The 18,013-nt window shown below is 52.6% G+C and overlaps 1 protein-coding gene across 3 annotated transcripts in view; it reads right to left on the bottom strand.

Moving 5' to 3' along the window:
* The window catches only part of Crtac1 (cartilage acidic protein 1), a 142,509-nt gene that overhangs the window by 37,063 nt on the left and 87,433 nt on the right, over nt 1-18,013 (bottom strand). For all 3 annotated transcript variants that reach the window (XM_059257894.1, XM_059257901.1, XM_059257910.1), the window contains exons 3-4: nt 13,314-13,510; nt 3,726-3,862 (exon numbers count right to left, since the gene is read on the bottom strand). In XM_059257894.1, coding sequence (XP_059113877.1) covers nt 3,726-3,862; nt 13,314-13,510 — 334 coding nt within the window. The remainder of the gene's footprint in view (nt 1-3,725; nt 3,863-13,313; nt 13,511-18,013) is intronic.

The raw sequence follows: 18,013 nt of genomic DNA, 5'->3' as shown, positions 1-18,013 counted from the left end.
ACCATTCCTGACCCCACCAGCTGCTAGCAAGCTCATCAACAAGTGGGTAATTAAGCCCACATGGGCTCAAATGCACTCTGCTACAAATTAGAAGCTTTATAAAATTCAGTTATACCTAAATCCTTACTTCAATTCATCTGGGTGATAAAACAGATAAACATAGGTGTGTTGTAGGTGTTGATGATTGTGGAAATTCACATGTGAGCCTGACCACAGTAGTTCTAAGAGGGTGAGAAGACACCAGGGCATGGGAGGTGTTTCTGGTTGCTGGGTCTACACCAGGGCATGGGAGGTGTTTCTGGGTGCTGGGTCTACACCAGAGTATGGGAGGTGTTTCTGGTTGCTGGGTCTATACCAGGGCATGGGAGGTGTTTCTGGTTGCTGGGTCTACACCAGGGCATGGGAGGTGTTTCTGGTTGCTGGGTCTACATCAGAGTATGGGAGGTGTTTCTGGTTGCTGGGTCTATACTAGGGCATGGGAGGTGTTTCTGGTTGCTGGGTCTACACCAGGACACGGGAGGTATTTCTGGAGCTCTCGGTTTACACTAGTGCATGGGAGTTGTTTCTGGTTGCTGGGTCTACACCAGGCATGGGAAGTATTTCTGGAGCTCTGGGTCTACACCAGGGCATGGAAGGTGTTTCTGGATGCTGGGTCCAGAGCTAACATCAGAACCACCTGGAGGGCTTGTTGCCACAGACTCTCGGCCCCATTCCTAGAGATTCTGACTCAAGGGGTCTGGAACGGGCCTGGAGGATGTGTGTGTCTAACAGAATTCCAGGTGAGGTGGAGGCTGTAGCTCAGTGGTCCAGTGGTTGCCACCTAGCATGAATGAGGCCCTTGGTTCAAAGCTCAGTACTACCGGGAAAAGGGAGAGGGAAACAGATTTCCAAGCTATATTGCTGCTGCTTACCAGTGACTACCGGCTCTAAAAAGCACCAGTCAGAGCCTATTAGCCCAATCCTGGTCTAGCCTCAGGCCCTGAATGGCTCTTCAGCCTTGGGCACATCCATCAAGGGCTACAGGCTGCCTCTTGCGTGTGCTAAATGGGGGATCTGATTCCCCCTGCTTCCTGGCAGGGTGGTTGAGAAGATGAAATGAGACAATGTATGTGAAAGGTCTTTGAAAAGATAAAAATGCTATATAAACATGAAGCATAATCATTATTGACCAGGGGACGCTTCTTGTAAGAGATCAGCTTTGAGCTCGATCCAGGAAGGTGAGTGTGATGAGATAAAAGGGCAGGAGGGTGCCCCAGGTTTGGAGCAGAGCAGAGTAGGGGTGCATGGCTGGGCCAGTGACATACTCCCCTGATCACACATCACAACATCCTGTAGGTCCCCCTGAACTGAACTGTGTCTCTGGGTCTTATCCCTGGCATTTCTGATTGAGCTGGTCTGAGGGATAGAGCAGACAAGGTCTGTTCACACTAGTGCACGCACAGAGTCCAGAGGAGGGATCCTGTGTCCTGTTCCGTCACTGTCCACCATGTTCTCCTGAGACAGGATCTCTCATTGACCCCAGAGCTGGGTTGGTGGCTGGCAAGCCCCACAGATCCTCCTGTCTCTAACCCCACAGGACTAGATTACAAGTGCCTGCAGAACCATGCCTGGCTTTTTACATGGCTTCTGGGGATTTGAACTCAGGTCCTTAGGCAGCAAGCACTCTTACCTGCCGAGTCATCTCCGCAGCCTCTGAATCTTCCTTCCTAACACTGGGTCTGCCAACAATAGTCTGGGGACCACACTTTCAGAACCACTGACCCGTAAGACCCCCCACCCTAGGTGGGGGCTGTGGGGTCAAGAGAAGTTGGCTTGAGTGGAGCTTCCAGAACGCCTGGGTTAGAGACGTCTGTCTATTATCACCGTACCCAGAGCCAGGGTAGCCGAGGGATGAAGAGGCGTGTGCTGTTTTTGGGCAGGCAGAGTTCAATTCCCAGTTGTGCCTGCCATTTATTATGTGACCAAGGTCAAGTTATTTAATTGCTCCAAGCCTTAATTTCCATATCTGTAGAAGGTGATAATGGTAGCTGGTACCTCGTGGGCTATTGTAAAGGTTCTGGAAGAGGAGTCCTGTGCACGGGACTCCATGCATGGTTAGCTGCGCAAGCGGAGGCTGCCTTTGTCTCTCGTCCTTCATTGTTGCTCTTGTGTTTCCTATGCCACACCGCATCCCTGTCTTGTAGTTTCCACACGGGCCTTGGCCTCTCCCAGCTCATTCTTCACAATTCGTAAGCTCCAGGAATGGCCAAGGTGGTAGACTCAGAAAGCACCTTTTCCCCTCGTGGTGACCCACTGAAAGGCTTTTTCCCCAGTTCTCCAAGGCCTGGGAGGATGGAGTGAGGCCCCATGGGGAGCAGGCAGCTTCTGCACATCACCCACTGTGCTGAGGTGCTGGCCCCTTTCCCATTGCCTCCTACACAGCCCTTTGTCGTGTGTTTCAACGCCAGTGTGTGGATGACCTTGCTGGGACCTAGAGAGCATCTCTGTGATTAACCTTCAGCTCCTCCCTCCAGTTCTGGGGGACCTTCTCACTTAGGCCAGTGTGAGAGGCTTAGCCTTGACCAGGGAGGCGGGAAGCAGGAGGCATGTGGACAAGATCCCCAGCTGTGACCAGACCTGACACCCACGGCCTTCCATGCTCTCGGAACTTTAGACCCGCCTCATTGTCCCCTCCCACCAGGCAGGAGTCCAGGTGGCATGGATTCAGGTCAGGGCTAAATGTGGCTTCACAGCCCAGCTTGGCTTCTCTTCCCAGTACCAGCTTGTTAAGAAATAAATATTTATACCTGGCACCTGCCTTCCCCCAAGGCCTGGAGGCCCCTGCTGCGAACATTCACACTGAATCCTCAACCCCTCTGTGCCATCTCAATCCAAAGTTGGAGCCCCCCCCCCTTCAGCCCCAGAACTGGGGCCAGAGATGCCCTATGGAGCAGGGCAGCAGCTGGGACTCCAGTGCAGTGATTATTGTTACAGAGCCGAGCAGGTGGGTGGCAGGGGACCAGGTGACAGGAGGGACAAACCACTTCTCCAGAAGTCTGTCTCGGGCTGCTGGGACCTAGCTCAGGTCACGGACGGCAGCCCCCCTCTTTCCACTTCCATTCAGGCAAACCTCCCCATGTTTTGGGTTGAACACCTCTGGGTAGGATGTACTAGGAAGGTGTTCATGGAACCATTGATGAACTAAGAACATTCAGGCAACCCTACCTTGACCACTTTTGCACTCCCTGTCACACCTTCAATATTCTATAAATGTGTACAGGAGGCCACATAACTCAGTGCCTTCTTCACCGGGGCATTTAGTATTAGTTGAACGAATGAAGGAGCATCCCATTCGGTACTGGACTTTGCTGCATGTCCTAGACATGTCACTGATCTATTTTGGGTCCCCAGCTAAGCCATTGCTCCAAGCCGAGCCTCTGCTCTCCCCTAAGAATCTGATATTCATGATCATGACCCCTCTGTTGCTTCCACGGGGTCAGGTCACTGGGAGGGCTGCACAAGAGATAGATACGATTTCACTCATCCTGAAGCCTTGGTTCTTAGTATTTTGCTTCTACTCTGTGTGGGACATTGGCAGCTACCAAGGTGGGACAGCCCTGGGCTCTGACCTCAAGGTGGCTGTCACTATTCCACAAGGGGACGTCTACCTGAGGAGTCCTCTCCTGGCTCTCACATCAAGGGGTCCCTCTGCTTCTTCCCAGGCCCTCATGTGTCCCTGCACTCACCGTCCTGTCCACACAGGCCACGGAGCGTCCGGCAAAGAGGCTGGCCACTCCACGGGCCACATTGACGTCATCACTTAGGACGTCTTCCCACCGGTTATTACGGAACTTGAACAACTTGTCTGTGTACGTGGCCACACCTGGAGAGAGAAAGAAAGGATGGTGGATGGACAGTGGGCAGAGGACAGGGAGTCTCTGGTTCTGTCTCCTGGCATTTGCCACGAGGTGGCTGGGGCCAGAGGTCAGGTGGTTAGATGCAAGGAGGTCCTCTGCAGGCAAGGCTCCTTTCTGCTCCCAGTTGTGAACTTGACTCTGGCTGGCCCCAGGAGAGAGGCTCAAGGAGAAGATGGCATGGAGCAGTGATTATAAGCCTGGGGTTTAGAATCAGTGAGCAAAAGTTCCAATCTCAGTTAGATCTAGATTCTAGACTTTGGGCAGGTTTCTCAGCATCTCTAAGCCTCAGTTTTCTTATCTGTAAATGGGATGACGGTAACCACATTCAAGCTCTCTATGAGGAATGAAGGAGATGCTGTACATTAAACGCTTGGTACAATGTCCCCTAAAATAGCTTGTATTAGGCAGAAATGATTTCCCCATTTTTTAAACTTTATTTTTATTTTATGTGCATTGGTGTTTAGGATGCCAGATCCCCTGGAACTGGAATTACAGACAGCTGTGATTTGACATGTGGGTGCTGGGAATTGAACCCAGATCCTCTGGAAGAATAGTCAGTGCTCATAACCACTGATCAATCTCTCCAGTCCCTGACTTCCCCGTTTTAAAGATGAGCTACTTGCTCAGATTCACACTTCACAGGCTTGGTAGTCAGTGATTCTGGGAGTGTGGATGTGAACACAAGTGTGTTAGAGTAAGAATCACTGCAAGCACAAGAATGGGTAAGTGTGCAAGACTCAGGTGTACAGGTGAGAGTGAATGTGGGAGCATGAGTGACAATGAGTGTGAGTGAAAGTGAGAGTGTTCAGGATGAGTTTGAGTCAGTGTGAGCATGAGAATGTGTGTAGTTGAGTGTGTCAGAATTCACAGGAGCAAGTGTGCACTGGTGGGAGACTGAGAATAGATGTGTGAGAATACAGACAAGTGTATGAGGGCGTGCGATGGAGTGTAGATGCATGTGTGAATGTGTGCAGGTGGCACCACTGTGTACACAACCCACCAGGTGGCTCCCTCAGAAGAACACCCATGCGAGGAGCAGGGAGGCTGACTAGTGCAGGGTGTTTTCAGGTGGGGGCTTCTGAGGAGTCAGGTCTGCACAAGGCTGCTGTGTCTTGGGAGGCACGCTGTGGTGTGTGTGTGTGTGTGTGTGTGTGTGCATGCGCGCGCATGCTCTTGCACACGTGCGTGTAGTCTGAGGTTCTGGAAAGTTCCTTATCCCTTTCCAGCCTCTCTTTCCTCGTCTGAGAATGACAGGTAATAGCTGTCCTCGCTCACAGTGTCGCTGTGGCAGTCGTGTGAAGACACACATGTGGTCTGGTCACAGGTCAGACAGGATGAGAGCACACAGTGATAGCTTTGCACCCCCGCAGGGACACAGCCCCTCACTGAAATCCCTCAGGGCCCAGTGTGTTTAGAAACCCAGATTCTTCCTTCATCTTCTAGGAAGGAAACATGTACGAACACTGTTGATTACATAACACCCCCAGCAGGGACTGGGGGTGGCACCCCATAATTAAACACATTAATATTTCTGCAGTGAAACATGAATATTCACATTAAGTGGGATAAATAAAGCTTATAAATAGCTCACATCAGCTCAGGACAGGTTTTGTTATCTAGTGAATTTTTCACAAACTTAAGGAAAAAAAAAAAGTGCTGGAGGCTTCCAGAATGTTCTGGATTTCAGATCTGTGGACAATGACTTAGGGTGTAGCTGCCATCACTGGGGCTATGTGAGGCAGCAGCAGCTTGCCAGTGTATTCAGATGCCGAGGGTGAGGTGGGGGGTTGGGGTGGGTCTGAAGATGGCCCCTGCAGGTCTCCAGCCTTCCCCAGCAGAGAGCAACCCTTGTCCATCTCATTCACACTGGGGCTCACTTAACTCTCCTACCCACTTCCTGAAATGACATCAAATACGTTTCACCAAAGCTTGGGTGGGCAACATTGGTTTCTCTGAGCAACTTGGAGGAAGAATTCCACCATCCTCCAAGTCTGGGAAGGACTGTATCTGCCCAACCTTTGAAGCCTCTCAATAGATATCAACTTATTAAAACTTTGAAAAGATTGCAACAAATTGTCTACTTAATTTTATTGAGCCCAGCCTCTCCCAGATGTACGTGGCCATGGAACCCTTCTTTGGAGACCTGTTCATTAACTATGCTGGCTCTGGCTTAGCAAGTCACCGTCTAGGCTGCTCAAGTCTGAACAGGCTTTGGGCTTGGTAGCCAAGGAATCTGGGTATCTTGTACCGTTGGTCCGTCCTCACTGGGTCTCATGGCTTCTAGGCTCACCAGAGATGCCCAGAAGAATAAACTAATTAAGGTAAAATGTGCAACAGCGATGTGGAGCCTTGTAGATCATAAACGGGAACGGTAAAATCAATGGCAGCCCTCTGCAGGCAGAGGCCTGGAGGCCTGGGCGACAGGAGGGTTGGGAGCCCGTGATTTAGGAAGAGAAAACGCGCTGGCAGCTGCAACCTGGGTAATTAGGTGTGTCAGGAAGACAGATAAACAGCAAGCTGTGCGGGTCGATGGCACAGGCAATAAACACCCAGCCCTGGCCCCTGGCCCAAGTCACTGCTGAAGTGGGCCTTGCCTCCTGGCTTCTTGTAGCTGCACTTTGCCCCGGGGCCCCACACAAAAGTGGGCCGGTACTCAGAAAGAGGAGGGACTGTCAGTAATGTGGGAGGATGAAGGAAGCTCTCCTGAGTCCCTGGAGGAGACACTGAAAGAGTGGGGCCCAGGAAAAGGATGTCCAGGGCTAGGGAGGGTCTCTGGAGGTCAGTGTCACAGGGGTGAGTCTGGGAGCTCTTAGGCACAAAGGTTACCACCAAACAGCTGGGTGGCTGTGTGACAGCCAGCAACATCCCTTTGTGGGTTGATCTTAGGGAGCCACGGACTTGTCCTTCTCTTAGCTATGACATGGGATAATGGGAATGGCTGCCTCTCCATCAGGCAGTTATAAGTCAATGTCTGCAAAGTGCTTCCAACAAACCAGCACAGGATAAGTACCATAAACAATAAGATCATCTCTGTCCAGTTCTTCCCCTTCCTCCAGGGAATTATAGGGCATGACCAGGCCAGTCCTCAACAAACCGCATCCCAGGGGGCAACTGTGACATTAAGTTTCAAATGCCTCACAAGACTTAGTCAATGGAGAGCCAGCAGAGCAGTGATGGCCCCAGGGGACAGAGAACTAGTTCAGACAAAGCATGTATTTCAAAAGAATGAACTCAGGCTCACAGGGTCCCTGGTAGAATTCTTGGTCCCTTCTTCCTCCCTCTACCCCAGAGTGAAGAGGGAGACTCTGCAGGGTGCCTCTGCCAGCTTCCTTATCCTCCTCCAGAATCTCCCCAAGACGATTCAGGCCACACAGACAAACTGGGGCTCAGGTATCAACTCCTGTGCCTGAAGTTGCACAGCTGCTGAGTGATGGCAATGCCCAGCTCCTAACTGGCATGATGTGGCACAGCCCTCTCACCCAGTGTTACGAGGCTAGTGGGAAAAGCTCCAGGTCCTCAGCTAAGACCACAGTGATGAACTCTGGGACCCAATACTCATGAGTATTTGTGTGTGTGGTGCATGTGTAGGTCAGGGGACAACTTTGGCTGTCATTCCTCAGGAGTTGTCCACTTTGGTTTTTGTTTTGTTTTCCTCTTGAGACAGGGTCTCTTTCCGGCCTGGAGCATGCCTAGTGGGCTAAACCTAACCAGTGAGCCCCAGGGATCTGCTTGTCTCTACCTTCCTGGTGTTGGGACCTGATTTATTTATGTGGGTTCTGGGGATTGAACTCAGAAGCACTCTACTGATTCATTTCCCTAGTCCCCAGTTTTTGTTTTTGAAAACATGCTCTCATATAGCCCAGGCTATCCTCAAAATTCACTACGTAGCTAAGGATGACCCTGAACTCCTGATCTTGCCTCTGCCTCCTCAGTGCTGAGGCCACAGACAAGTGTCACAACACCTGTTTTTTTCCCTTACTCTATGGTGCTGCTCTGGCAGCCTCTCTCCGGTCACACTGCTCATTGGCCACATGGGATGCGGCACAATACAGGCTGGCCAGGGAGCATACAGTTTCTGAACTCATCTTTGAAATGGGGCCAAGCTGGGACAGCTGAGAACCGGGACTCTGAATCTAAGGGAAAGTAGGCTGGGGATGCAGAGACCCGAGAATCCATTTCAGGGCGGATTGGCAGAAAAGGGTGGAGACTCAGAAATAAATGAGATGACATACACTAACATACACCCCCTGGACTTCTTGGGGCACAGGAAGCTCCTGAAGATTGCAAATGGGTTCTGGGCTAGCAGCTGTGGGGTCAAGCTGGAGAGAACCTGTGTTTTTCTGAGTTTCCAGCTGATTCCAAAGCTGCCAGCCCAGCATCACACCATGGGGAGTGAGGTGCAGGGCCTCTGGGTGCAGCTGGAGCCGGCCTGGCTGAAGGAGGGGTGCCTCTCTAGAGAGCAGATGGCCCATCTGCTGTGTAGGCAGAGGAGGCTGGAAGTGCAACCTGCCCAGATCCTCCTCCTTCTCTCTAGCTGGTAACTGACACCTGGGAGGTTACCAGTGTCCCTGCAGAAGGCCCCTCTAGGTGCGACACAGCCCACAAGCTGTAAAGGGAGAGTCAGCAATCTGAGCGTGTGAGAGTGGAAGTTTTCACAGTGGATTTCAGAACCCACTAGGAGCAAAGACAAGAGAAACAAGACAAACCAGGGAGACCAACCGTAACGTGTGTCTCAGACAAAGGGCTAATTTTCCTAATTTATAAAGAGGTGTTCCAAATCAATAAGAAAAGACCAATAGTCAATAGGGAAAAAAATGGGCAAAGGCTAGGAGCAGACAAGAGAGTCAAATATATAAAAATATTCTCAGCCTCACTCATTTAAGAAAAATGAAAATTAAAACTACACTTGGAAATCAATTTTTTTTCCTCTCAGATTGGCAAATACTGAAAACACAATTGATGGAACACTGTGTTGGTAAGCCTTGGCAAGTGTTTGCTCATCGGACATGGAGGCAGTGTGGTAAGTGCTGCCCCCAGGGAAGGCCATCTGGCACTCTGAGCTATATGTGTATATTCCTTTGACACAGTCACTACATTTCTGTAAGCTTATCTTACCAATATCTGCGCAATCATGGGAAATGGTGGATTGTACGAACTCGTTCATTAAGTGACATTCTTTGTAAGGAGAAAAGAATTGCAAGCAATCTCGGTGTTTCCCCATAGAGGAGTGATTCCGCTAATGACAAGTCTATACACAGGAGTACTATACAGCCATAGAAGAATGTGAGATCCTTCTGTATGCTGTTGTGAGCTAATATCCAAAGTGCACTGGAAATGCAAACAGCAGATCTGTGATCAGGGCATGCTGTGTGCACAAGAGGGGGAGGTCTATGAGGCAGAGCTGGGGTTTAACGGAGATATTTTAATATAGGTTCAGGCATAAGGGTTAAAATAGAGGTCCTCGGAGGAAGACAAGACACACCCAAAAACACGGCTCTGAACTTTTCAAAGGGGAGTCACAGAAATAAGTGCCAGTGTGGGACCTCCCAAGGAGTCTCTAGGAATGTGGACTGCAATAGTGCTGTGCACACAGAAGTCGGATGCTCGTTACTGAGTGGGTGAAAAGAAAGTAAATGAGGGTCCACAGTTGGTGCTGACCCGCCCACCAGCACACTACCCGTCAGGGCTAGGTGGTGAAGTAGCCAGGGTGGGTCAGGGTGGGATCTCCATGGGGAGGACTCTGCCCAAGAACTTCAGGAGGTCCCGGGCTCTGTGGAGGGAGGTTCTGCCTCTCGACCCCTCCTTGTCCTGTGCACACTCCCGTGGGAGCACCCTGGCTGGCCTTTTCCCAGGTCAGTTCAGCACACGTGGGTTTCCAGGCCTTGGCCTTCTTGGGAGTGTGGTTAGTCCTCCTCTTCTCTTGGTCCCTCTCCAGTTCTCCAGCCTTGAGCCAAGCCCCGTTGGGACCCCCATCTGCCTCAGCATCACCCCATGCTGTCAGGGTTGTTTGGCAAATGCAGTGCAAAGTAAGATCTTTTCACCCTTGATTCCAGTTGTCTACTCAAGAGTCTGTATTTGATGCTAAGTGACAGGCACCTCTATGGGTTCTGGGGTACAAAGTGACAAAGAGTCAGACAGAGCTAGCCTACGACCCCCTTTCAGACAGGAGTGAGAGGCAGGAGGCAAATAAGCCAGCTAAAGATACAGGGCATAATTTGAGATGAGGTGCTGAGAGAGACCTTATTCGAAGGGTGAGTCCCGGGAAAATCAGCAGGAAAAGCATTCTAGGTGGGAAGAATAGCAAGTTTGAACTTCAGGCAAAGCTGTAGAAAGTGGGATAAACAGGAGAAGGCTAGCCCAGCAATTTGGCTGCACCGGGAAGGGTGGCAGGTAACCAGAAGGCCCTTGAATACGGTCTTGCAGCCTCTGGAGGCAGGAGAGTTTGTCAGGTCCTATGGTTCCTGTTCTACAGATGAGTGAACACAGAGGGGTCAAGATCTTGTCTAAGGTCACCCAGGAAAGTCTGCATGGGTTGACTCCCAGAGGGCATTGCAGGCACCCAGGTGCTTCCAGGGACTTCAGTGCTAACATCCCGAAAGCTGGCTGAGGGAGAGACTGTCAACACCCCACAGGCCACGTGACTTCACTGGCTGGCTAAGGCTCCCAGAGAAGCTCTCAGGACCGCCACAGAGCGCAGGGTGGCGATGGCCGAGTGCTGTCTGGGCTGGACCCAAGGAAGTGCTGACATGGCACAAATGCCCCTGCTCCATGCCCACCCCCTGTTGATGAATCAATGGATCACTCAACTACAAAATTAACTCAAACCCACAGACATCCCTCAAACCCACAGAAGGTCATCGGGAGGTGTACACTTGGGGCTGAGGCCGCTGGGCACTGTTGTCCTTGCCTCTGCCCCTCCAGGTGTCCTGGTACCCCTCTCCTACGGCCAGGTCTTCTGTGTGGCCTGCTTCCCCCTGACATCTCTTTTGGCTTTCCTCTTCTTAGGCAGTGGCTCATTCACCTTTTCTTCCTGAGACTTAATTATTATTCAATTTTAATTAAGCTCCTGGGACAGTAAAGACCTGGCTGGGGCCACTGGGAGTCACAGTAACCAATATAGGGGCTTTCTCTCATGGGTCTTAGAGATCAGGGACTGGGAGAGGATGCCGGACGCTGAGAGAAGCTGCAGTGTTCCACACACTGAGGCATCCTCGGTGCCTACAACAGCGCCAGCACATAGCAGGTGGTCACTAGCAATTTGTCCGGGAAATGGGTACATCTGTGGGGGACCCTCATTGTTTGGCTAACACAGAACTGGCATGATTCCCAGGTAGTGACCATCGTCTTGGGCTGCAGTGTGGACTTGAGAGTTGAGTGTCACAGTCTGATAACGGGGTCCTAGCCTACTTCCAGCCTTGTTTGATTGTGGCAGCTCAGCGGGAGGCTGTCCCCCCCCCCCCAGGAAGCTCTACAGAGCCTCTACTCTGGGATTCACAGTAAGTGCTCCAAGAGAATGGGAAGGGCTGCTGCCTTGGAGACGGCCCTAGGGTCTCCTCCAGGTGCTTTGGCTTGGGGGAAGCTGTTCCCTTCTCTGGCATCCTGCCGGCAGAGTCCAATTAGGACAGTTGTCCCCGTTCCTGCTTCCTAGCCTTCCAGGGCCTTCCTGGGGACCTGTACCTTCTGCAGGCATCCTAGACTCTGATCTTTTCCTGACCTTGCCCCACATTAAAGAGTTGATCAGCCCATCAATTAATCGTGTCCTAATCCAATCTCAGCCTGGTGGAGAGAGGGCAGTAAATCCAGCTGGGTAATCATGCCCTGATATTTGTGTTGGGATAATTACCATCTCTCAGGCCTCACTCGGTGGCAAGATGAGATGAAAACCCATAAAACACCACTCGGGGCTGTGGCTCATTGTTTCTTGGCGGCACAAGACTGGCTACCAGCCAGCCAGCCCGCCCACCCCAGCCCCTGGCACAGGGCCCCAACCTCTTTACCTCCCATTCATGCAACTGGCTGAATCCAAACTCCAGGGGCAGCCTGGGCTGGATGCTGGATTGAGACTGGCAGCTGGGGAAAGCCTGTGTGTGTTGACCGGGGTGTGTGTGTGTGTGTGTGTGTGTGTGTGTGTGTGTGTGTGTGTGTGTGTGTGTGTGTGTTGTGGGGCAAGGTCCGTAGCCAGGCACTGTAGCCAGGCACTGTAGCCTCCGGGACCTTGGAGAGCTCAGGACAGTGCTTGTTTGTGGAAATCTGAACCACAGGTTAGAGCAAGAGTCTGTCCTGTGCATACCCAACCTCACCTCTAGGGGGTGCTGTGGTTGAGGATGCTCTAGATGCTACAGGAGTGGGCTTATTAGTGAGTATGGTTTAGGTCTGAGAAAATGTGGGTCAGGGGTAAGGGTCTGCAGCCCCAAGAATATAGCCTCTAACTTCTGAGATCCTAGTATCTACTGTAGCCAGGTTCCCTGAGGACAGAGGGTTGAGAAGAGCTGTAGCATGTCTTGATGCAAAGGATAGATTGGGGTGGGACCCTGGGTTTGAATCTAGGGACTTCAAGGTGAGTAAGCTTCTTAGCACCCCAGTTTCTTCAATGTAAGACTACTAATTCACTAATCAGAGTGCTGTGGGCAGCCTGAAATAAAGCTCTGAGGTCTGGGGGTCAGGGCCTGGCACACATGAGGTTTTCTTTATATTAGCCACCACTAGACTGACGGACATCAGTTTCCCTGTGGTCTCTGGGCCATCTGCGCCTGGTAGCCCAGGAGCAGTCAGAAACAACAGGCTCATCCCCAGACCCGAGGAGCCGGAATGCATTAACAGAGACCCTCAGGTGGCAGGGATGATGCACGGGGCAATATGAAAAGAGCTGGAGGAGGTTCTGAGAACTCAAGGTCAGCCTCCCTCAGGGTTGCGGCCCCATCACTGCCCGGACATCCAGAGGCTCAGTCTGGCACCTCAGTGGGAGAAGCCCTTGAACTAGTCTAAAAGCTGACAGGAAAACTCCAGGACTACAGAGCATTTGAGAAAGGCCTGGGGTAGCATGGGAATGACCTGGGGACATCTGTTGACTTCAGAAGTGGCGTAGGGGAGTGGGGATGAGCTGGAGGACCAGTGGTGGGATGGCAGGAGGGGAGGAGGGGAGGAGGGGAGGAGGGGAGGGGGGCAGGGTGTCTTAGGCTGCAGGAGAAAAGGATGACCAGTCTGAGGGAGAAGATTGTCGTTTTCATGCCCCTCTGTCCCCGTCCAGGGTCCCGAGGATGAAAATCCAAGCCCCATCACAGGAGATGAAGGCTCATCCTGGGGTCTTGGCCCAGCACAGGGAGATCCTGGAGGCAGCAGAGAGCAGCCCGGAAAAGGGCTGTCAGAGAAGGGAAGAGGTAGCTGGGGCAGGAAGAAGACCGACAACCTGACCCTCACCTGAGAAGGCGTTATTGGTGTTGAGAAAGTAGATTTCCTCACGGCCATCCCCGTCAATGTCACAGGCTGTGACCCCAATGGCATTCCCCTGCCGGTCCCTCAGGGCGTAGTAGGGTGAGCTGCGCTCATCCACTGCAATGTTCACTAGCCGCTTCTGGGCTCGGTCGTACTTCAACACCAGGTTGGGGCCGTTGTACCTGGAGAAGGAACAGGGAGAGGATTTTGAGGGTGAGTGGTTGGGTCCACCCAGCTCACTGGAGCAGGGCAATGAGCTCAAAGCCCACTGTAGCTCGAGTAACTTGGTCCCTGGCATGCACAGGAAGGAGCCTTGTCTCAGGAAGCTCAGAAAGAAAGTGAGGCTAGAGAAAAGTGCATCAGAGCCATGTAAAACACAATCCAAGGGTCAGGCTGGTTGAGGGGAGTGGGCAGCTAGGGACAATCCCTAAACTAAGGGCCTGGCTGAAGAAACACCTCCCGGACATTTACTTTGCCCATTTCACCGTAAAAGGCGATTTCCCACTGATGACCTCATTAACTTAGCATTAACAACCTGACAGCTAACAAAATCCCGGTGGAGGCTGGCATGGGAAGCCATGCTGCTAGTCACTCACTTCACAGAGGAGAAACAGATGAGGTCCGTCAGAGAAACTGAGGCTCAGAGAGGTGGTGAGTGCTTCCTGAGGGCAAACAGTATCAGGTCTGCCTGATCAGTGAGGGTGCCTGTGCCCAGGCCTCCTTCTGCTCTCCCAGGAGCACCCACCCCTGTGAGTGGTCCCTGGGGAAGCCTGTGTTGTTGAGAGCTGAGACAACTGTCTGCCAGCAGGAACCACCAGCTCTATGGCACCTGGGACAAGAGACTACCAACGTATCCGGGGGTTAACCAGCAAACCTGCTGGATCTTTTTCTAGGGAACTGGGACAGAGTTTGAATCGGCCTGTCTCTCCTGAACCCATGCAGCCTCCTAGTCACACCAAAGCCCCAGACATGCGTCTGTTCTAGGGACTTTGCCCTTGCTGTGCTCTCCATGTGGGACGCTGGTCTAGACAGCCGCACAGCGGGCTCCCTCCCCCACCTCCCTCAAGCCCTCCTTATGATCTGTACCTCTACCCACTTCCTCTTCCTCCACTGTCCCCATCTAGCCCACAGCTCTACCAGTCTGTCTTCTTGTTCCTCTTCCCCTGCTCTCTCTGGTTCCACTGGAATGTGGGCTCCACCAGAGTAGAACCTTTCCTCCACGTTGTGCTCTACTACCTAGAACAGCACCCGGCACACAGTAGGTGCTCAGTAAGTATTTACTGAGTGAAATCTCTGAGCTCGCACCCAAGTCCTGTGGGCTCAAGGGTCCCTCAGTCAGTGTCTTCCCATCACCTTTCCAAATTGAGGGTACCCAAGATTTTCCCAGGCGGCATGGCCAAGCACGATGCCTCGTGCCCAGAATAGTGACCTGCCAGGATCTCCAGAGAAACCCCCCCACGCCCCATTCACCGGGGCCTGCCGGCTGGCCTGTGTTTACAGTTGAGTGCGCCTCCCATGAGAAGTGCAGTGCTGACTTAGATGACCCAGGGAGGACAACAGACAGGCTCGCCTAGGTCTTCGGGAGAAATTTTAGTCCTGAATCAGATCCAACCTGGCCTTCTCCTTTGTCACCAGAAGCCAGGGAAGTCTGGGGGATGCTGGTGGCTGGCCGAGAGCCTTCTGGCACCCATGGAGAGAAAGGGGAGATGGAGCTCATGGGGGCTGAGTCAGCATCCGGTGAGGGGAGGGTGCGCCGTAGACACCTTGATGGAGTGTGTCTGGGAGCTGAACATCAAGGGCGCGACGTTACCTTTAAAGACACGTCGGGGTGGGAGAGACAGAACGCTGTCAGCAGCTGGCTCCGTCCCCAGGGCTGTGACTTTTGAGGGCTAAATACTAGTCCTGAAAGCCCCAGGCCCTCCGCTCTTCTATCACACTACGTCCACCAGACCACAGTGTTCATGGGATGTCGGCCTCGCTAAGAGGACTGCCATTCATTGTCTTGCTCGAGCCCCACATAACCCAGACAGAAAAAGGTAGGGGGTGCTTCAGAAAAAGAAACTGAGGGTCAGAGAGGCCAAGTGAGGTCCAAGGTCACACAACCTGTGAGCAGCCACTGGGCTTCTCTCTTCAGGGCAGGAATTCTATGCTCTTTCCCTGCTGCCTGTGATGCCAAGCCCAGTCCTGTCCATGTTTATTTCTCTGGTAGCTTCCCCAAAGTCGTGGCTCTGAGGAATGTCCATGAGCTTCACATGAGCGGCGGTGGAGGTAACAAGAACTATACATTGCAACAGCACTCTACATCGTCTGCAAAGTGCCTTCCGCTCTGAGACCGCTGCTTCATGGAGGCCCCCACTGCTGCAGTTAGGGTGGTGGCTTGGCTCTGGACTCCACTCTTCCCTTCTGTAGGATAGAAACTGGACCAAATGAGGAGACCACGAGTGTGGCTCCAGGGCGTGCATCTGGACCTGCCCTCTCACATTACACCAGAACGTTTCCATGTAGAGGCTTTCTATCTTATACTTGGCAATCCCCAAGCTGGAGTGGGACAGCCCGGCAGGTCTGTGAGCCCAGGGGTCTGACTAAAGCTTACAAGATGGGCAAAGCCAGTGTCCTTCTCCCGGGATGTGGTGGGGGAGTCTTCACACAATGTCCAGCATTGATACCCTCTTTACCCTGCTGCCTCTTGAGTGTCCCAGATGTTTGCCATGCCCTGGAGCCACCCAGCAGGAGGGGAGGGAACATGGCCTCCCCACATGTTGGAAGCTAGCCCTTTTATCCTGAATCTGGGTGGCTGGAGTGAGCACATGCTCCTTGATCCTGTGAAGTGGCCCTTGTACATCTCTTCTTGGATGATCATGGGATGCTAGTTTCAGGGTGCCTCCTATGGGGATTGTGGGGAGAAGCAGATCGGCTGGGTCAGTCTTGATTGTTACACAGTTAGCACTTGTCAAGGGACCTCCCCAAACCTACATGGGGCATGGGAAGAGGTCTGACAGTCTGGTCCCACCTCCCCGGATCACAGACATGAAGTCTGTTCTGAGGTGGGGTTCTGAACAATCTCAGGGCAAGGCTGTGTTGGGGCCATGCTCCCTGTGACCAGCCTTTCCCTCCCGTCAGGCCACCCTGGGCTGGCCCTATAGCCCCATAGCTGTTGTTCCCAGCCCCCCCCCCCCCCCCGGAAGAGCTCCCACCCCTCCAGAGAGCTGTTGTTACAGCTTGCTTCCTCGCCAGCCCCCGAAGATGGCCTGCCCTTTCCGGCTGCGCCTGTCTTTGTTCAGCTGCAGCCACTTGCTCCGTGGGGAATGTTCTCCCCACCCTCCCGGCCCCTTCCTGTGTGGAGTCTACCCCACCTGCCAGACTAGATGTGACCTTCTCTCTTCCGGACACCCTGCAGTGTCTTGCCCTGGCCTGCTCTTGAGAGGGCACAGGTGTCTTTCCACACCCCTCCCTTCATTAAGTGCATGCTGCTGGAGTCCAGACGGCTGTGAGTCTCTGCGTGTGCGATGCCTAGAGCATGCAGCAGCAGAAGGTACTCATAAACAGAACACAGGGATACGGGGTTAGGGGAGAGGGGATGGAGGGGTGAGGGTGAGGAGGAAAGGGGAGGGGGTAGAGGGTATGTGTGGAGGTGAGGGGTAGGGATGGGAAGGTGAGGGGTGAGAAATGAAAAGTGAAGGAATGAGAGGCGGGGGTGTAAGGATGAAAGTGATGGTATGTGTGGATGTAAGGATGGTGAGAGGTGAGGGGGTGAGGAACGGAGATGGAGGAGACAGGATGGGCCAAGAGAAGGGGAGTGAGGGGACCAGGGGGGTGAGTGTGTGTGTGTGTGTGTGTGTGTGTGTGTGTGTGTGTGTGTAGGTAAGAGGGGTGAGAGTAAGGTTGTGTCTCTGAGTGAGATTGTGTGTGTACGGAGGTGAGGGTGGGAGGGTACACGTGTGGGGTGAGGATATGTGTAAGTGATGGTATGTGTTTGTTGGTAAGGGTGTGAGGGTGTGTGTGTATAGAGGTGAGGGTATGAAGGTATATGCAGAGGTGAGGGGGAGAGGGAGAGGGGGAGAGGTGAAGCAGGAACACATCAAAGCTATCCTGGGCAGCCTTCAGAGAGCAGTCTTCGTTTGCAAACTCTGTGCCAAGAACTCTTAAATCCCACCTCATCTTCATGATAAGCCTGGGCTGCTGCTCCTGTTAGCAACCCGATTTTACAGATGTGGACATTGGAGCACAGAGGTGAAGTGACTTATCCACAGTCCCTCTATGGCGTCAGTCCCCGCAGTGAGGAGCCTGGGCAAAATATGGAGGTCGCATGCTTCCTTTTCCTGACGCTTGCTGGAGAGAACTGGGCATCCGCGGAAGTCCAAGGGGGCTTTGAAGCACAGTTAAATGGAGCCAGGAAAGGCAGCTACGGTGTCTAATATCAAAGGGTGTGCCAGCCTGGTTAGACCAACAGCCTTGGGGGTACATGCTGACTATGACTTTGAGCTCGTCACTCAGTTCCTCTAAGTTTTCAGCTTCCTCATCTGTAGCTCAATGCTGCTCACACCTCAAAGGACAGCCTCGAGGAGTGTCAGAGTGTGTGTGACAACACTTGATAAACTGTGAATTGTTACACAATTGTAAGCTCACATCATTTAAAAAAAAAATCACAACAAACCCGAGGTGGGACCTTTCACTCCCCGGTGATC

This window comes from Peromyscus eremicus, chromosome 1 (genome assembly GCF_949786415.1).
Source record: "Peromyscus eremicus chromosome 1, PerEre_H2_v1, whole genome shotgun sequence".
Classification (NCBI taxonomy): domain Eukaryota; kingdom Metazoa; phylum Chordata; class Mammalia; order Rodentia; family Cricetidae; genus Peromyscus; species Peromyscus eremicus.
Note: the sequence above shows the minus strand (reverse complement) of the source record. Positions and strands in the feature narration are given on the sequence as shown.